This window comes from Poecilia reticulata, chromosome 19, assembly GCF_904066995.2.
Source record: "Poecilia reticulata chromosome 19, P_reticulata-male-v2, whole genome shotgun sequence".
NCBI lineage: Eukaryota > Metazoa > Chordata > Actinopteri > Cyprinodontiformes > Poeciliidae > Poecilia > Poecilia reticulata.
In genome coordinates this window covers 3,809,554-3,830,782 of record NC_088848.1, presented here as the reverse complement: position 1 = coordinate 3,830,782, position 21,229 = coordinate 3,809,554, and the positions used below count along the sequence as shown (strand labels likewise).

Below are 21,229 nucleotides of genomic sequence, written 5' to 3'. Positions count from 1 at the left end.
AATGACGATCAAAGAAAATGGAGATTGCAAAGTCTCCAGCTTGAATGGAAGAACATAAAATGCAGATTTATTGGCGATTTGTCTTCTAATGAGGAGGAGGAAGTCGAGAAAAATTTTGTCTACAACCAGTAGCCTGGAGACCTAGCAAACAAGCACACTAGCCAGGGATTTACAATGCCTGGTATTCAAAGTGTTTACTTATTTATCAAATTTATTTATGGTATATTTATCTATCTGTACTTGGATATTCAGACCATTTTTGCTTCAGTTCTGACTTTTGAAGGATCCAGTAACACCACTGCATCAAAGCTTGTGGAGCAAAACCCCGTGTTGGTGCGCATATCGCTATAAGAAAGTGACGGGACCTTTACAGGAACTACTTCAAATTAACACTGACGAGATAAATCGCGTCAATAAGGAAGTGTGTCTGTCAACGGGATGCATTTGCCAAAAGAATCTCTGATCTTTTGCAGTTCAAACACCAACAAATGCCAATTCAAATGCTGGTTTTTAGTTCACTTTTGTCAACATTGAAGTGGGCAGGCAGACCAAAAGTACCACAGCTGATGCCATCCAGGAAGTTGGCAATAATATTGCCAAGTCCCAGGATATGAGATACTGGGACAACCAAAAGACCATCTATCCAAATCTCTTCTGCCTTTTTTTGCACTCCAACAAGTTGTATCAAAAAAGCATAACACTCAATATCAAAACGAATACTATTTAATGTTTTCATTAAATAGAAAATTAAAATCACACATGAATAAGGTTATTCACCCAATAAGTCACTAAAATTCATGGCAGTGATGGATGTAAATAGTTACATGAGATATAGTCTTATTTCAGCCACCAGACAGGACGTCAATTTTCTGCCATAATCCATAGCAGCCACACAGGCACACCCACTAGAAGGAAACAAACGCACCCAGTATAATACTCTCATTCTATTGGCTGAGAGGTTGCTAGGCGACGGCACTTTTCGTTCCAAGCGCGAGCCGAGAGGTTTACAAGCGGAGATTTGATCCGAGCAGAGAGAGGTGAGGAGAAAAGGTTTGAGGAAGCACAGTGAATATTTGAAAGAGAGCAGAAGTTTTGAGTTCAAGCTTTACAACTTTTGAGAAGGAAGACACAAAGTCTTGCTGTCAAACTGAAAATGTTGGCACAAAAGACATCAAATCTTGCTTCCAGACTGAAAATGTGTGCTCTCGAATTATTATAAATTTAAAACTGTCTTCTTCAGACGTTGGAGCGCCATGTTTTTTATATTTCAGAGCAATTTATATGACGTTTTTTTGGGGGGAAAAAAGCAAACCATCATCCTCCTACTACTTTACTTGGTTTCACTAATAGTAATCACGTGACTAAGTGTTTCGATACGCTGAAAAAGCTTTATCGAAAAGCGTGAGCTTTTTCAGAATAGGCGTGTTTACAATAGCACATTTATTTTTGTAATTTCATTTTACGGTAATGGTAACTACTGACTCAAAACTCCAGATCGTTGCAATGTTTTATTTACTCAGGCCTTTTGTTTTTGCAAATGTTTCCACTAAGAAGTCCAAAGTAGTCACTGGTACTGAGCAGTGACTATTTGGGTGGAGCAATGACTCCACCCAATCTGCAGGACTGTTGGCCTTTTCAGTGCGACACATCGTCTACACTTTAAAACTTATGCAGAGTCACCGTAGCATCACCGTAAAGGCGTAGCTACTACAAAGTAGAGCAAAAGGAGAGAGAAATGTAAAGCCACAACTCTGCAGTCAATGTCCTAGCCACAAACCTGTGGTCATTTTATAGCATGTATCCTGTGAAACCGTATTATAATCACTTCAAGATCAGAGGAATGGGTTAACATTCACACATAATTATTGAACAAAGCCTCATCCACGGCCATAAACCACCCACACGCAGCTTCTTTCTTCAAAAATCTGCTCAGGGTGCGAGGAGGTTATGGTTGTTTTTATTGTGGTTCGGAGCATAAATAGTTTAACCCACAAAATATTACTTTGAATTAAGGACTCACCACAGACAACTTTGACATATGTTGAGGATTTAAAATCAATTAAAGTCAACAAGGCATGTCTAAAAACAAAATAAACCAAAAAAAACAATAAAAAAGCCAACAAAAATCCTGTGATGTAGACTACTTTAAACTAGAACTGAAATACACAGTGAAATTAATATTTTATTTATTCTTTCCTGGGAAGTGAAAAAGTGAAATTACAGTGGAATAAAAATGACCACAGAAAACTTCCTGGAAGAAGTTCTTATGGAAGAAAAGTTACTTTTCACACAGTTTAAATATGTCTGTGTAATAAACTGACTTACAAGCCTTTTTTATTGCTTAAAAAAGGAAATTATTTCTTTTTAAAATAAAAGTCCAAGTGTTTTTTAGTGTCACTGTGATGCATAAAAGTTTTTTTTTTTTAATTCATACTTGTTCAATCAACTAATCATTTATTGTAAGAATTTGACAAGCACTTTCTGTTTGATTTTATACTTCAATTTTTAAAGGTACATCACTTTAGTTTTATCAAAATTGAGCATGAGATTTAAATTTGTAGATTTTTTTATGAATATCTGAGGCAGATTGCAGATATTCTTGAGCACCTGCTGAAGATGAAGCAGAACAAGGTGATAAAAGGCTTTTTATATTATTATTTTACAAGCTTAAATTTAATGGCTGGTGATTTTTCTGATTAGTAACATCCATCTGAAATATAACCATGACTATAGGAGGTTTAGCACGATTGAAAAGTCAAACTAAAGGGAAGGATGCTGTGGTACAAAATAAGCTTCACTTCCTGATCACAACGTTGGTATTTCCTATGTGAGATTTCAGTGGAAATGCGCCAAATAAACTTGTTTTTTGTTTTCAGGTGAGTTGCTGCCAACTAATAAAATCTACTTCAAATGTAAATTTATTCAGTCTGATGCATTAACAGGTGTAAACATCATCCAATGTGATAATTAACTTTAAAAATTATATTTTTCCACTTAATAGATTATTCGAAGGAAGAAAAGGTGAGTAGTTCAGGTTGCATTAGTTATTGATCATAAATCATAAATAATTTATTTCGCTTCAAAACATGGGATTAATGTGAATTACGTCACAAGCCGACGTTTTGCTTTAAATAGATGTTAAAATGGATGTTTCTTTTTAAATTTTTGATTTATTTTTAACAGAAAAAGCAATAATATGTTGCACAATAATACATCTGTGTTAGTGTTTAGTTAAGTAGAAAACAATGATCATAATGGGGATCTGACTGATTTTATAAACTGTTAATGTAAACTCACGCAGTTTAGGTAAATTTCCTCTTCTTTGTGATATTCTACTGTCACACAGCGACCTCTAGTGGAGCCTGTTCAGCAGCACAAAGCGGCAGGCGGATTGTTTCTTCACTACGAGATTGATGAAATTCTGCTCAGGTAAAAAGTTCAGGCAGTGACACAAATATTTCTGTACATTGTAACGAACATTCAAAGACTTTTATCGGACAAATACATCAAATCTATTAATATCTGAGACAAATCCTGAGAGATAGTAGCTTGTTCTTGTTTTATTAATACTCAAAATCTAGTGCATAACTAGAACATTTTTTGTAAATGTAGATGCAACAAATGCAGATTTTAGCAGTATTATTTTTTTTAAATAAATCTTGCATTAAATTTCCACAATAACATGACACAAGTATGAGTAACATTTGTTATTTTTTCTCCCTTTAAAGCACACGTCAGCATCCCCTGTTTTTTGTAAATGTTTTATATTTTTCTTTGTTTTAAGCCTAAAATCAGAAATAAAATGGTGGTTCTTTAAAAATTACCATTTATTTCCTTTTGGGGATATAAAGATGTCTTTCCACAAAAGGTTACACAAGTTTTATTGAGCTGGACAAACAGCTCTACCCTAGAATATTTCAGAATATTTGATCATGCTTCTGCAGAGTTCACATATTTATTGTAGACCTTGGAAAAGTTATTTGAAAATGAACTAGCATTGACATGTCACAAACAAAGTCTTCTTATTATAGGGATTTCATGATGCAAATTAAGTAGTGTACACCCTGGATAAATTAAAATAATGGGCCCCAAATCCAGTCGTGTTTGAGCCCCCATAAGATGTTGTACCGGCCCTGGAAAGGAGACTACAAACATAAGCAAGAAAACACTAAGACGAGACCAGAACTGAACTTTCTCGTTTATGTGGGTTTAAAAACTACACATAATCATACCAACACTGAAACATGGCAGTTGCAGCATCATGCTTAGGGGATGCTTTCCGTTAGTAAAGTAAACTGAAGATCGTGACTGTACGGAAAAAAATGTGGAATAGTTCAAAATGTACAAATACCGGTAATTTTGAAAGTATTGTAGATTGTAGATAATGATTTTTCAGACACAATTAGTCTTGGGCTGAGCGATATGGACTTAAAGTTTTATCACAATATTTTGTGGTATTATTGTGATAACGATAAATGACGATAAGAACTATTTATTACCTCCGCTTTAGCTAAGCGATCATAACCCTGCAAACACAAATATTGCTCTAGAAAAATGTTCCCATTAGTTATATGCTTCTTTATAACACCAGTTACGCACCAAAAAGTGTGATCTATATCACTAAACTGCACACAGTGACTGCATTTAATCATATTTTAAAATATTTATTGATACTTTCATTGAACAGAGGAGAAAATAGCAAAACTAACAATCCCAATAATATGGACAGTTCTGAGAGCTCTTCAACATCAATAATTTGAATAAATCAGAATGATCATACTAGGAAATGTATCACAATAAATGATAAACGATACGATAAAAGCCCATCTGTAAATCAGTTCACTGAATTTCACACAAAAAGAAAGGTTACCCTAAATGTCTAAATTGGAAATATGCTATTTAATGTTTGTCATGTTATCTTAAAGAAATGCAAAACAAATGTATTTTGTTTTTCAAAATGACACAAGCTGGGTCAGAAATAACTGCACAAAAATAATGTGACCAGAGAGAGACAATGTCATTAAAGTGACTTGATGCATCCTAAATGATAAGGTTTGCATGCACAGACCCCCTGGAGGTCTGAGTCCTTGTAAAGGTTTCCTATCCACCCAGTTTCAGCCTTGATCTCCGTGTGCATAGTAAATCGGGGTGGAGGTTACATCAAACCAGCACTCGGCTTGGGAAACATCAGTGTCAGTTTCCTCTGGAGCTCCTGTGCGGCCTTGGTGATACTGAAGGTTGTGATCTTTTGTCATTAGGAAGAAACGATGGATTTAAACACACGGACTCCTGCCGCTTTAGACGGTCGATGATGCCAAAAGATTAGATCAACCGAGGCAGAAATGTGACAACACTTGTTTAAGGGGATTCAGAGCACTGACAGCTCCCGGCCTGCCTTCGCAGGGCCACCGACTCAGACGAGGAAAACCCGAGGATCACGGCCTTCCGTCCGGATGACACCGGCAGGAGCGAGCCGCACCGCTTTGTGTAGCTAGCATTAGCTAAGCTAACAAGTGCCTCCTTAAATTTGACTTAATTATAAATGGATATCTCAGTTCAAAAAGAGTTATATCGGGTGCTTGGACCGAGGAGCTGTTGATGAGTTTGCTGTCTCTGAAATGGACGGACCACATCTTTTATAGGACCGTGTCCGGCTGTGAAAACTGCTAAAGGTTTTCCAGGTGAGACCTTCGTCCTAGCTAATATTAACCTTAGCTCGCTAGATAACTCCGCTATCCTTGCTAATCGCTCTAATTTTGTGCTGCTATTTCTATTTGTTTCTGGTGTTTATTCCATTGTGACAACCTTTTTGGTGAGGTACAGTTTTGTTTTTTGTAAATTAACTGTAGGGTAAAATGTTAATTAGCACGGCCAACATTGGACAGGTTAGGTAATCTCAATCCGGTGGTTGTCAGGGTCGTCGACTGTTTTTAATCTGACTTCTTTTTAGTAGATTTCCGTGAAACTGGTTAAATATTTTAATCAGTATTTACGTTAAACACGGTTTAACGTCCCAAACTGTCATGAATCATACTGTTAAAGCTTCTTTCTAAAAGTAACGCCATTTATTTCAGTGCGGTTTGAATCATTACAGGTATTTTCTAACGTTTTTTCAATAATAAACATTGATTTAATTTAATATCTGCTGGTATTTTTGCTAACATACATTTATTTTGCAATGTTCTGTCTGATACTAGGTATGTCATTGCTTTTTTTAAAGAGCATTTTATTAATTTTGGATTTTAATATTAACAATTTTAAATATAACAATATAAAATACATACACATTTCCAAAAATGCAATAAATAAAAAAATTCCTCTGTTGCTTTTTGTTATCCAGGTTCATCAAATTAAATTAGAAAATGACTGAAAAGTTTTATATTGATAATTAAAATTAAATTAAAATGTTTAATTTTATTTAAAAAAGCAATTGCTAATTGGTGTAGGCTGTATTAATAAACTCATTAATTTCATGTCTTATTTATTCTATTTAGGATTTATGGTTTACAACTACAATAATTAAAATGTAGAATTATGTTTTTCAGGAAACTAAAACATAACATAAGACCAATAATCATTAAAACAGAAATGTCTGCCTACAGAAGACTATGTCCATGTTATATAGTGTATGCACTGTGGTGGTTGGTTTGTTTCAACATGTTTTCATGAGGAACTTTACAAAAAAAAGTCAATTCAATCAAATACATTCCAATTAAGTTCAGTTCATGATATGGTTAGTTTAAAAAGTTTTCTGTCAGCTGATTGCCTCGAGTCACTGACTTGCATTTTAGCAACATTGCGTGCATTGTTGACTTTGCAGCAATCATGCATGTAGCGACAGTGGAGAGGAAAAACTCCTCTTTAACAGGGACAAACCTCCATCAGAACCAGGCTCAGAATGAGCGTGACCATCTGGGTTTGAGAAGACAGAGCAGGACAACGGTCAAGTCAAAAGTCTTGATCATTTTTGGGAAGGACATTGCTTGGCCATTACTAACATTTCTACTCTGAAAATCTTTTTTTTTTTTTGTCTTTCTCCTTTTATTTAGACCTGTCACAATAAGGCATACATTTTTACTTGCATGATAAATTAAAATGAGTTCAATAATATTCTTTTGCACAATTTATTTTTTCGTTTTTTCTTCCTCTTTCTACCAAAAACAGTGGCAAAAGTCTTCAGTCTGGTGCTGAACTAGCCCTTTTTTTGAAGGACAATTTTATTTGCAGAAACTTTATAATCCATTTTATTTATTTCTGTTGTTTTATTTGTTTAATTTGGGTATTTAAAATGTTTTCCAGTTCCACTGTTAAATGTTTATTAGAATTTAAAGTTTATTTGTCTGTAAGAATGTATTAACTTATTATATCATTACCATTATAGTACATGAAAATGGTCTCAAAACAACCATACTATCATGTATCACAATAACTTCTGGGCTAATTTATCGTCCAGGAAACTCATAACTGTGACAGGCCTACTCTGATTTACCTAACAAACTGAATTTTAGGCTTTAGTTAGCTATAATCCATAATCATCCGTGCCAAAAAACTCCGCAGGAGTCGGTGATATTTCAAGATGTGCAATTTTCCATGAAGTAGTAAAACAATCATGCTTTAACTACCTGTGATATTTGCTAATCTAATTTTGCCCCAGGTGAACCATTTGTCTGTAAGGAATTTTATCTTTTGCCTGAGTGGGAAAAAATGTCTCTGTTGGTTCTTGTGACAGCAACCCAAACTGGCTGAGTTGTAATTTTCCTCACTGGTTTTGTCCTCTAGGTATGATGGAAGGACTTCAGGGCCAGAGTCTCAGCCTCGACCCACGTCGGCAGGAACTTCTCGAGGCTCGATTCACCGGAGTTGGTGTTGCCAAGGTTGATATACTCTGCTGCCCCTTCAAGATTTTTGTCTCACTCAAATATTTCAGATCAATAAACTAATTTTAATTTCAGATAAAGACAACCTAATCAGTTTAAAATGATTTATTTTTTTAAGAGAACAAAACTTATCAAACCAACTGCTAGTCCTAACCGCAACTTTTGGTTGGGGTTTTACTACCCTAAAATTAGAAACCCCAAAACATTGAACCTGTCTGATGATGCAAAGTGGCCCTTTTTTGCCAGTTGTAACATCCGGCTGTTGATCATGTGACTCGTGCGATCTGAAAAAGTGTTTCCATTGCAGTTTTGTGAAATACTCTAATTTTGAGACAGCTGAAAACCGCCTTGTCCGAACTTGAGTTCTTTTTTCTTTTTAATTGCCGTATTTCCATTTAAGACACTTATTTTTGTAATTCCAGTTTGTGCAATTAAGTGGTCAATGGAAAAACAGCTTCAGTCAGTTAACACAAATTGTTGATGAAAGTTGTTGTTGCCAAGGATGTCAAACCTGGTTAAAGGGTTTAGGGGCCAATTAGATTTTTATGCAGGACCAGATTGGTTATAATAGTTTTTACCCCCTTAATAGATGAAATATTCATGTGAAAACTGAATCTTTATCCAACCAACCAACCAACCAACCAACTAACTCAACCAACCCAACCAACCAAACAACCAACCAACTAACTCAACAATACCAAACCAACCCAACAAAACCAATCCATTCAACCAGCTGCACAAAACCAAACCAACCAACCAACTCAACGAAACAAACCAACCCAACAAAACCAAACCAACCAACTAACTCAACAATACCAAACCAACCCAACAAAACCAATCCATCCAACCAGCTGCACAAAACCAAACCAAACCCAACCAACAAACCAACAAAACCAAACCAACCAGGCTTCTAGAAAAGTTGAAGTAGTGTTACTCTTCGTACTTGAGTACAATTTGTGGGCACTCTGCCCACCTCTTGTCCAAAATGGAAATTTTCTCCGCAAAGACGTCTTAACACTTGCCTTAAATTCAAAATGAACTTGGAAATTCAACTGCTTTTTTTTATTTACAATGAAGATACATTTATATGCCAGTTTTCCCCCCAGCATGTAGGGCACAGTCTTGAAGAAGACAGTAATCCCAAAGTGTAACAGAATGATGTTTGTGTTCAAGTTCAGACAGGTTTGAAAGTCCTCTCTGTTCTGCGCTCAGGGATTCTTCTTGAGCAGAACAGTCTATTTTACTGGGCTGAAGGTAAAACAAGAAGAGCTCTGTGTTGGCTGACATGGACGCCGGCCAGCAGCTCTTTGTTCCTCTACAAACAAGTGACACTGAAATGGTACCACAGCTCAAGCCGGGTGCATGATATGATGCAAATGTTGGCTATTATGGCTCTATTTCTACTTCCACTCTTTGGGAAACAAAAGCAGCCAATAATTGATTCAGCTAATCCTGAGATGTAATAAAATTGAAGCATGTTTTTGTGGAAAAACTAATTTCTCAAGTTGAAAAATGGGTGAATTTAGTCATAGTTGTACTTCGAGGCTAATTGGTTCAAGAATTTGCATTAGCTTTTCCATCTACACGAAAACCAAATACATGTTTGACTCCATGGCACTGAAATTTCACCTAACTTGGACTAAAACGTCGGGAAATGTTTTTTGTTGCTGTTTTAAGGATTGAATTGTATCTGAGTCAGTTTTCCAAATAATCTTGTCAGAAAAAGGTCTCCAACCATTTCTAAGATGTATTTTAACCTCTCAGCTTTCAACATTTAGGTTTATTTGTAGGATACGTTAAAGCAGGAGATCCTGCCTTTTGTTTCTGTTTGTTGCAGACTTCTGCCAACAGCGAATCATCAAACCAGTCTCAGTGCAGCGCTGGGTCTCTGAGCGACAAGGAACCAGAGGTTGGTCCGGAAAAAAATTATCTAATGCTTTTTTATTGTCCTTTTAAGTTCTAATTAGCTTTTTTTTCTATAGGAATACATTTATTATACTAATATGTTTGCATTAAGTGAAGAACATAATTAACTTTTAGTTTAAATAAGTCGATCTCGCTTTAATTTTTTGCTTTTCAATGTGTTTGGATAGTTAGTGCAGGTATATATTGGCTATTTATTTCTTCAAACACTTAAAAATAGAAGCTGTTTTTTTTTTTGCTCCTTTCAGTCTCTGGAGAGAAAGGCCAACGGGAGAAGCAAGAAAAGAAAAGGCGACATCTTCGACAGCAGCAGCCAAGGTTCGCCCAACCTGCTTCCTAACCAAACACCAAAATAATTTGAGATATTTAACTGAAATGAATCGCACGTTTGCTTAACTTTAAATATAAAGTCAAAAACATCTCAAACCTGGGCTTCTCGCTACAGCTGTTAGATTTAATAATGTCGGCGTCAAGAAGTTGTTAACCTCTTAACGCCAAAGTTTCAAACTTCCACCTGAATATTTTTGCTTGTTTTAATTGTTCGGAGTTCTTTAAATGTCCTGTGAGTAAATATTTTTGCCCATAACAGCTGGAGCTTTCAGTATCTAGCAGTTATTTACAATTTACCGTCTGTTAAAAGAGTATTTCATCAGAGTTAACCGAAGAAAAACATGCTCCCTGCAATGACGGGAGTGAAATTACCGCAATAACCCGATGTTGGATGGAAAGCGCGACGTCTCCTCTTTCAGAAACCGTTGGAAGTTTTCAGGAAGCGCAACGTTTCGCAGAGTTACGGTGCCACAAAGTTGGCTTGTAAAAATGTGTCGTCGGCGACGCCTTTTCGGGCAATAAGGGTAAAATGTTGTAGTAAAAAAATGTATGTATTTATTTAGACTTAAATATATCGCAGTATATGTGCATATTGTGTAAAATTCTTATTGTTAATTTGTGTAACTTTTCTTTTACATCTGAAAACATAGTATGAGTTTCTTCTTCCTGCTGCTGTTCAAAAATGTTACTGTAACTACAAAATATGTCTCTAGTATTTCCTGTTTATGTCTGTTGTTTTATACGCCCATCATGTTAAAAATATTTTAAAAAATAATTGAATTGTTTAATTTTCTTTGTGCATTTTCTGATTCTTTGTAGGAAAGGGAAAAGGGCAAAAGCTAAATGACTATTTTGAGGTGAGTCCAGTCAGTTCATGTGTTTTTTTTCTTCAACTCTCCTTCAAGTTTTCCTGTCTAACCTTCATGCTTGTGTAGGGAAGTTCTTTACTCGTCTTTTACTGAATTACTATTCTTCCCTTTCTCTTGATTTGGTTCCCTTCTCCAAATTGCCCCTGGCCCAGTTTGCTGGTAGCAGCGGCTCTGGCGCCAGTCCTGCTCGAGGCGTCCATTTGCTGCTGCGCTCCTCTTCGCAGTGCTCTCTGTCTTATCCTCCGGTGAGAACTGGCGTCCATCTTAAGTCTGCTCTGCTCTTCATCTTCTTCCCTTTTTATCTTCCGTCTTTCTCTCATTTCCTTTTTTTATTTTTTTGATGTCCAAACTGTTTCACTGAAAGTTGGAAAGATTTGTTTATTTATTTCTTAGTTAAAAATTTTAAATTATTTTGTTGTGGATTTCTTTCTTTTTACCTGCAAAGCAACAAATTATCATAGACGTATAGTAGTGGGCATTTATTGTTTTTATTGTGATAAATCTGTTATCATGGTAGGAATTTATATTTGTATTTTGCCACGATAAATTTCATTTAATCTTTAAATTCACCCCCAAAAAATGCCCTTATTGTCAAGTTGGACATATTTGTTCAATAAAATCATCAATAAATACCAATAAATTTGAAAAAAATATGATTACAATTCGCAGCTTAGTGGTAAAAACCACTCTTTTTTTATTGTGTACTACGAATGGGAATGTTTTTGAAATGCATTGTTTGTGTTTGTGGGGAAATAATTGCTGCGACACAATTACTGTTACGATAATATTGCTGGACGATAAATTCTCCCAGAAATTATCGCGATAGACAATAATATTGTTTTGAGACCATTTTCAAGTAATATGATGTTAACGGCATAATGATGCAAAAAACAAACTTAAACTTCTAATGAACATTTGAAAAACATCTTAAATATGCAAAACAAATAAAACAATATAAACAAGAAATAAAATTAATCGTGAAGTTTCTGTAAAGCACCAGACTGAAAACTTTTGTCCAGTTTTCGTAAAAAGAGAGAAAAGACAAAAACGATAAATCAGGCAAATGGAAATTATTAGACACTTTTATTTTTATCACTTTTATAATATTACAAAATATTGTGAGGAAACTTTAACTGGACCAAACTTTGTCACCACTGAACAAAGAAAGTAGTAATTTTGTACAAAAACCAGAAAAGTAACAGAATCCAGTAAATGTTGATTTAAAAAATGTTAATATTCCAGTGACTGTATTTATTTGATAGCACCTTTAATTGTTTGTGTTTTCAGAACGGCAGCCCTTCGTCCTTAGGCTCCGCCCACACCGACTCCTCTTCCTGCAGCTCCTTTAAGACGACTCCTACAACTTCCTGTTCTCACAAAGCAGTCCAGGTAAATCATTTTATTCACTGCCAAACTCAAACATTCGGCGTTTTCTTCTGTATTTTTATTCAGTGAGCTTGTTGTGGCCATTTATTAAGTTAGAATATACTTAAGTTAGTTTGGAACCAGATTAATTTTTGTATTTTTAACTTTTCTACCCTTCCATTAATCTTGGAGACTTTTTTTTTTTTGGTATGACGTCTGGAGTTTTATTAAAATTATGTTTTTGACCATTTTTGAAACGTTTAAGATCAGATTAAGTAAACTTTTGTTCACATCTATGTTGTAAGAAATTTTTAGCCATCATTTTGTTTATATTTTTGCTAACAGTTAAGTTGTAAGAGACAAACGCGCTGCCATTTTCTGGAAAAACTTTGGTTTTGGAGCAGCGTTTGTAACCGCATTTATTTCTCCTTTTCTTTTTTTTTTTTTACAAAACTGCAAACAGTGCAGAAAATAAAAGTAAAATTTTACACATGGCCAGAGTTTGTGCTATATTTTAACAATAAATCCTGTCGTAATTTATTTAAAAATGACTCTAGTGACGTATTTAACTGTCAGAACAGAGAAACCTCATCACTGCTACTCGTATGACACAGTTGATGTAAGTTTTTTTACTTTGATGATTTAAAGTGTGGCCTTGTTGTTTAGGAAGGAGATTTTTATGTGCTTCCTTTCTCAGTCGGATCTGACGCTGCTGAAACTGAAAGCAATAGAAAAGGTCAAGAGCTCTGACCTGGAGCGAACCGAAGGGAGGATAGACGACCTGGTCAGGGTGAGATATTTAAATACTTCCTGCTCTAAACACAGCTTTTACAGATTTTGTACCAGATTTTTTTATGATAAATGATGCATCTCGTTTTTGTCTGGTTTTGTCTTTGCAGTCTAACTGTGACCTGAGGCGTCAGGTCGATGAGCAGCAGAAGATGCTTGAGCGCTACAAGGAGCGGCTGAACAAATGTGTGAAAATAAGCCAGCAGCTGCTAATTGAGCAGGTCAGCGTGTGCTAAATTTTTGTCTTTGCTATAAACATTTAATTTAACTTCTAAGTTCTTAATCCTTTTGTGTTCCTAAAGTCAAAGAGGGAGAAAATGGCTTGCAGGGACAAGAGCATGCAGGACCGCCTGCGTTTGGGTCACTTCACCACCGTCCGCCACGGAGCGTCCTTCACGGAGCAGTGGACCGACGGATACGCCTTCCAGAAACTCATCAAGTCAGGAAACATTTTACTGGATGATGACTTGCTCCTCTAATTACTGCAACAGCAGAAATGTTGTTGTTTTAGAACCATTTTCAACCATGTTGATGCAAGTTTCATCTCGTAAGACGGCTAAACGCTGGAGCGTCTTTTAAATATTCAAAATAAAAGCAGAAATAAATAAAACCCACACACAACCGAAACCATAAATAAGTTGGATTATGATGTCTCTCTAAATAAAATTGCGCTTCAAAAAATATTAATTACTAGAATGGAAATTATTGAACTCAGATTAACTGAACATTCAGTTGATTATTTGCAGCATTATGATAGTTTTTGGTTTTTCATCATAGTTTAATTTTATTTCATTGTCACTTTTTGTTAGTTTTTATTAGTTAAATATTTAGCTTCAGTTTAGTTTTTATCACATACAGTAGCTGTTTACATTTTTTTACATACTTCGGTTAATTTTTAGGTTCGATTATCAATTATCGAACATCAAAAAATATAATCAGTTATTGTTCAACAGCAATATTTGAATAATTTATCCCAATTTTTGCTGCCGCTGTTTTGTCGTAATTTTCTGACAGTCGACATAAATTGCTTAAAGGGGGGAAAAAAATGAAATTGAAAGGCTAAAAAATATATAAACAAATATGAAAACGAATATATCTATAATCTCAGTATGTTTCAGTTTGTTTGAATATAGTTCCAGTTATAGTTTTTTGTAATTTTTCCGTATAAAATGGCTACTTTTATTTATTTCAGTTCACAGAAATGTTTTCCCAGTTTCAGTTTTTGTCATTTTGTCAGTTTTAGTTAACTGTAATAACCTAGATTATTTACTTACAGACACGTGGTGTTTACCCTGCAGACAGAGAAGTAAAAGCGTCGACAGCATTTTGTTATTTTCTCTGTGTTTTAGGCAGCAGGAGCAAATCAACTCGCAGCGGGAAGACATCGAGAGGCAGAGGAAGCTGCTGGGGAAGAGGAAGCCTCCGGCGGTCCAGATGCCTCCACCAAACATGGAGCAGAACAAGCGGAAGAGCAGAAACAACGGCCAGGAGAACGAAACGTACGCACAGAAAATGTCTCATTTCTTCACCACAATGCGTTCACACGCCTTGCAGGGTTCATGCTGGTGCTGGAAATCCTTGAAAATGCTTGAAAATTATTGAACTTTTCCACATTTTATGACGGTTAAATCATAAATTTTAACGTGTTTTGTTCGGATTTAATGCGACTGACCAACATTAAACACATCTGAAAAGTGTGGCTTGCATTTGAATGAAGCAATAACTTGTTGAATCATTTTTGTCAAGTTTTTATCGACCTGTTTTGTACATCTGGAAACTCATGACTCTTCTGCAAAATGGTTCATGTTAGATGGAAAGCATCTAACAAGATAAAATTTATTTGGTAAAATCCCAATAAAGTCAAATTTATAGTTGAGACATGTCAAAATGCACAAATTTAAGGGGTGTAAATACATTAACATGCTCATTTTCTAAAAAAATAAAGTATTAGTGCAGCAAACTGTAACGCTAAGCTTGCGATTTTTATTTTCCGATCCCGTCTCATCCAGGCTGTCGCTGGCTGCGTATCGGGAACAAGAGGAGATTTTCAAACTTCGAATAGGCCGTTTAAAAAAGGTACTTTTCTCTCACCTTCCTCCTCCAGTTCGGTGTCAGAGCTGCAGGTTTAATTTGAGAAGAAGAGGAGAGACGTCTCTGTGGTTGGTTTGCAGGAAGAAGCAGAGATCCAGACGGAGCTGGAGCAGCTGGAGAGGGTTAGAAATTTGCACATTCGGGAGCTCAAGAGAATCCACAATGAGGACAACTCGCAGTACGTATTATCCCAGCTTAATGATATTTAAATTATCTTGTTTTAAGGAAAAAAGCTGTGACCAGAGTCTGTCTTAAAGAGCAAATCCCTGCATTTTATTGGAAATGTAATGTAAAATCAGAAAATGAAATGTGAAATAATTTTTTCTCTGCAGATTCAGAGACCATCCCACACTGAATGATCGATACCTGCTTTTACGGCTTTTAGGAAGAGGAGGCTTCAGTGAAGTTTTTAAAGTAAGCAGAGGCTCTTTGTGTTTCTCCATTTATATTTTTGAGTAAATTAGAGGAAAAACTTTAGGCTAACTTGATGTCGGACTAAAATGTAATACTTTAAACAGCTGTTGAATAATAATAATACGGTCCTCAAATGTTGGTAGATAAGTAAAAGTTTTCTTTTTCAGGCGTTTGATTTAACAGAACAGAGATATGTAGCCATCAAAATCCATCAGCTCAACAAGAACTGGAGGGAGGAGAAGAAGCAAAACTACCACAGGTGAGTTTAAATCCGTGAAAACATTTCTGATTCCAACTTAATGACAATATTTTGTTTTTAATAATCTGCGTCTGTCTGCAGACACGCCTGTAGAGAATACAGGATCCACAAAGAACTCGACCATCCTAGAATAGTCAAACTCTACGACTATTTCTCAATCGACAGAGATTCGTAAGTTCCTAAAAACATATCCTGCTTATTAGATGTTTCAGTTTTAAAAGATTTGCATAGCCGCAACTAACAATTATTAAGTTATTCTATTAAATATTCTGACGATTAAACGGTTTTTAAAAAGTTGTCAGATTCTGCAGATTTTTTTTTTATTTACCCACTTTAGGCAGGGGTGTCTAAAGTGAGGCCCAGGGGCCTTTTGTGGCCCTTAAAATGATTTAGTTTGGCCCCCGACCGCAAATCAAAAATGTGGAAAAATTTGGCCAACACAATGGAAAACAATTCATCACCCAAATATTTGGAAATATTCTGTTTTGTTTCCAGTAGGGCAACAGTCGAAGCTTTTTCTTGGAACATTTTGTTCAAACAAAAAAAAAGAAGCTGAAAAAATAATAATAAACAGATTTTTTTTATTTTTAATTTAATGGTTTTTGTGGCTCTCCAGTAGTTTAAATTTACCAGTTTTGGCAAAAAAAATTGGACACCACTGCCTTTAGCCTTGTTAACAATATTAGAAATACTTTAAAGCAGTGTTTTGAAACCACTGTACCGTGGAAATTATCCAATTACCATATTTTCTGGACTATGAGCTACTACTTTTTTCCTACACTTTGAACATGCGGATTTTCTGTGGGTTTTTCTTCAACCTCCAGGGGGCTCTTTAGCAGGAAGTGAATCATTGGAAGTCAAAATTGTAAATCAAAAGAAGAACGCGCTAATTTTCATTTAGAACAAGCACATGCTAGCAGCAGGCACGACGGAGAAATGTTTTCAAACTCATGTGATGCAGCTTCTAAGTTCAGGAGTATCGATCTGGCAGTACAGGAGGGAAATGAAGCCGCTGCACGTAAACTCGGCGTGAACAAAACCGGATTTGGAGACGGAGAACTGCGTCCTTAATATATCCAGCAGTTATTGGGACGCAGTTCTCTGCTGGGTCCTTATGGGAAACCGAGAGCAGCAGAGATACCAGCGGCCTGTAGCCCGGTGCGGCTGATATATGTAAGTTTCCAGGAAGGGAGAGGGGGGTTAAAAAAATTTGAAGGTACGGTTTATAGTATGGTGCGCTCATAGTCCGGAAAATACGGTAATTGGTTTTAAAAGATTTTTTGGAAATGAATTATCTGCAAATAATGCCATCTTTGAGTGTCTTTGCTGTAGTAGTGACTAGCTGCGTAATCGATTAATTATTTCAACTGTAGAATCAAATCTAAGGGTAAAATGTTATATTTATCATCTGCCAAAGCAGATAACTCATGGTTATCGTTTTATAAGTGGAGATCATGATAGTTCACATTATAAAATAAAATCTACTTGAATTAGTTTGTAGATTTTACTTTAAAATCTGTATTTTCTCACTTCCTGTCTGATGTGACGACGGTTTAGCTTCACTTAACGAAGCAGTGGAACTCGTCCTTCTGCTAGTTTAGTCTGGAAATCATTAATCAGAACAAAATTGCTTGTTGCTTTGAATGTTTCCAGGTTCTGCACGGTGCTGGAGTACTGCGGCGGCAACGACCTGGATTTCTACCTGAAGCAGAATAAGTCGATGACGGAGAAGGAGGGACGCTCCATCATCATGCAGCTCGTCAACGCCCTCAAGTATCTCAACCAGATCCGGCCTCCCATCATCCACTACGACCTCAAGCCTGGTACCTCAGCTTGTTTCCATTAAGCTTTGATTGTTTTTAACCTTTATTTAGCCAGAGATTAAAAAATAGAAACCTGAGCGTAAAACCACTGATATCAAAACGCAATTATAATGCAGCTTGGATAACAAAGGGCACACACCAGCAAATGAGAAGCATCTCATTTACAAACTGATTAGTAAGAACGTTCAAAACATTTAAGAAAGGATATTGTTGCAATTTTGATTAAGTTGACTTAATTAGATTAAACTAAAAATGATTAAGAGAAATTTTACAAGCTGCCATAACTTAAGTTTTTTTTAAATATCTTTACATCAAGTTGACCCAACATAGTTTAAAATGTTTATAATTTTTTTGAACTCATTTCTAAGTTAACTTCGTGATGTTCATTTTTTACAGTGTTTAAAATGTTCCTTCTTTTATTACGGATTGTGTTAGTGAGGCCAAGTGGGAAGCGCAAAGTTTCACGTTTGTGTTTATTTTATTCAAGTGAGAAAAATTTAAATTATACAAATTTCCACCAAAAAATTTATTTCTAATTTTTGAAAATCCATTCCTTCAAATATGTTTTAACTTTTCAGAAGGAAAAATAATTAGAAAAAAAATCAATAAATATAGATATTTAATCAAACTGTTGATAAGAAAAGAAAATTGTTTTTCAAGCATTTTTACGTCTCTTTAAAACATCAAATATTTTTTTGCCTCAAATAATAAACGAGATCTAATTCTGGAATAAAAACTCAAAATGTTTATTGAATGTGGAGAACAAATCCCAGGGAATCAACAGTAATAAAGACCTGAATATTTACACTAAAACATCTGAGTAACTTAAATAATAATAACGGGTAAAATCAGCCGTGACTTGGATGTGCTTTTATAATAAAAGATCAACATTACTTCAGATTTCTGAGCAGTTAAGACAAACGCATAAATACATCAAAAGCTGCTTGTAGCTGTTAAAAAGCTATTTTTACTGTTTTGGCAGCACAAAATAATGCTGTCATCAGCATAAAAATGAGAATTGGCATATTGTCACCTTCCTAAAATAAGGGCTTCAGTCATTTTTTTCCCAAAAGGGATTTTTTATTTTTTTAAATCTAAATGATCTTTTGTCAAAAAATGACTATTTTAACTGTTAATATATATTATGAAAAGAAAGGATCCGAGATTAGAGCCTTGTGGAACCCCATTGGATACTTGAAGACCTTCCAGTGGCACGTAGTTTTTAAACCCTTCAGCCGATTTTCATTAAATGCTCAGGCTGTTTGTCATGTTTTTTGCGTTTCCAGGGAACATCTTGTTGGTTAACGGCACGGCGTGCGGGGAGATAAAGATCACCGACTTTGGTCTGTCCAAGATCGTGGACGACGACAGCAGTGCTGACGGCATGGATCTGACTTCACAAGGAGCAGGGACCTACTGGTAAACGCTCAAACCAAAATCTAACAACTTACAGAGTTGATTACCGTTTTATCTCCGACCGCATTGCAGAAAGTTGAAGTTGTGGCTGAATCTTGCAGGTATTTACCGCCCGAGTGCTTTGTGATGGGGAAAGACCCTCCAAAAATATCCAACAAGGTCGACGTTTGGTCAGTAGGGGTCATCTTCTACCAGATCTTATACGGACGGAAGGTAACCGCTGGTCAGCGTCGCCCGATGGATCATTCAGGTTTCATTTCACCTTCTGACCGGCTGCGTTTTGCCTCTTGCCAGCCGTTTGGTCACAACCAGTCCCAGCAGGACATCCTCCAAGAAAACACCATTCTGAAAGCTACTGAAGTGCAATTCCCCCCAAAGCCCGTCGTCACCACAGAGGCAAAGGTTCGCCACGCTTCGGTCTGAGGTCATGGGTCAAAGCTCAGCCCAAACCCCATCCATCCGTCTGTCCATCCATCCATCCACTGCCAATTAATTCCTTCCTTCCTTCCTTCCTTCCTTCCTTCCTTCCTTCCTTCCTTCCTTCCTTCCTTCCTTCCTTCCTTCCTTCCTTCCTTCCTTCCTTCCTTCCTTCCTTCCTTCCTTCCTTCCTTCCTTCCTTCCTTCCTTCCTATTGTCTTCTGCCTTTTATTCTTTTTTTCTACCCTTTTCTGTCTTCTTTCTTTCCCTTTGTTTTCCATCTTTCTTTTTTGTTGCTTTTGTTCTTTTTCTCTATTTTTCTCCTTTTTCTTTTTTTTCTTTTTCCATCTACTTCATTTTTCTGTCTCTTTTCTTTATTTCCTTTTCTGTCATTCTTCCACTTTTTCTTGTTTTCTGTCTTTTTCTTTATTTTTCTCTTTCTTTTCAATTTCTTTTCTATTCTTTTTTATTCCCTTTCTTTCTCTTTTGCCTCTTTCTCTGTAGTTTTTTTCTTTCTCTCTTGTATGAATAACCTTTGTATGGCTATTTGTAAACGAATTAGTCTCAATATTTGCATTTTTTTAAAATAAAATATGTCCAGGGTATTATTTCACTAAAGTCTAACTTTCTGTCAAAATCTGTAAAAATGTTGAGTCTCTGTGGCTCTGAAGCCACCAGATGAACGTTGGCATTGATTCTTGCATTTCCTCCCTATTGGCTCCTTTCCAGGCTTTTATCCGCCGTTGCTTGGCGTACCACAAGGAGGACCGCGTGGACGTGCTGCAGCTGGCCAGCGACCCCTTCCTGATGCCCAACATTCGTAAAGCCCTGGGCAGCAACACGACGTCGATGCTGCCCAGTCCCTCCACCTCCAGCTGCTACAGCAGCAGTGCCTCCAACTCAAGTTAGCATGAAGAACGAAGCGGGAAACCCAGAGGACTACGGAGACGTTACACACTCGTGTGTATGTGCAGCAGAGGAAAGAGGGGACCCCGAAACTATGAATGCAGCGGGACTGGAGGATGGCACCTGCAACTGGTCCAAACGTGCAGGACCAAGCCTCCAGCTGTGGGCTCAGTAGAACCCAAAGATTTGCAGATATGCATGCACTAACATAAACCCTGTCTTACGCAAAGGGACTTTCTTCATGCTAAAATAAAGAGCATTTGGAAAATTTTGCACAATTGACTCGCTTTGATGTATGACATGTGGGAAGTCACATGGTCATACTCAGGATGGTTTACAGAAGTTAATAATTTATAATGTTTTACCCCATACTGCTTGAAATCTATCAAACTGTCAATCATATCTCTAATGGTCAGTTTCCAATATACCTGTAAGGATGACGACAGAATTAAAGCAGTCTTGTTGACTTGAAATCGCTGAAGATTATTAATTCATGACTTGAAACAGAAGAGAGTTGATTCTGGAGAGAGTGCTTAGTTTTGACCTATTTTCTGTAACTGTACTTGAAGTCAGCTTTTTATTTTAATGAAGTCCATATTTTTCCATTAGATTCCCTCCTCCTAATGTTGTTGCTAACCTTAAACTGGAGGGGCAGGTTGACTGTGGGTGAGTGTTGTGAGTTGCGGCTCAACTGAAATAATTAATGAGATCATTAAAAAGTATTTGGTTACCATTTGGTTATGGTGTCTT

At 36.3% G+C, this 21,229-nt stretch overlaps 1 protein-coding gene across 4 annotated transcripts; it reads left to right on the top strand.

Annotated features, from left to right (window-relative positions):
* Window positions 1-953: 953 nt before the first annotated feature.
* On the top strand, window positions 954-21,209 carry LOC103481327 (serine/threonine-protein kinase tousled-like 2). 4 transcript variants are annotated; one of them, XM_081600177.1, is made up of 22 exons: window positions 954-1,037; window positions 3,347-3,429; window positions 7,780-7,874; window positions 9,715-9,786; window positions 10,049-10,118; window positions 10,950-10,987; window positions 11,152-11,244; window positions 12,287-12,388; window positions 13,062-13,154; window positions 13,264-13,374; window positions 13,456-13,592; window positions 14,503-14,652; window positions 15,163-15,229; window positions 15,325-15,422; window positions 15,577-15,658; window positions 15,826-15,917; window positions 15,999-16,088; window positions 17,571-17,740; window positions 19,027-19,159; window positions 19,258-19,369; window positions 19,451-19,558; window positions 20,303-21,209. In XM_081600177.1, the coding sequence occupies exons 2-22, from the start codon at window positions 3,414-3,416 to the stop codon at window positions 20,480-20,482; spliced, it is 2,109 nt and encodes a 702-aa protein (XP_081456303.1). In that variant the 5' UTR covers window positions 954-1,037; window positions 3,347-3,413; the 3' UTR covers window positions 20,483-21,209. The 4 variants fall into 4 exon arrangements, with proteins under 4 accessions (XP_081456303.1, XP_081456306.1, XP_081456305.1 ...); XM_081600179.1 differs by lacking the exon at window positions 11,152-11,244 and having other exon boundaries at window positions 955-1,037; XM_081600178.1 differs by lacking the exons at window positions 954-1,037; window positions 3,347-3,429 and adding an exon at window positions 5,119-5,681.
* Window positions 21,210-21,229: the final 20 nt, after the last annotated feature.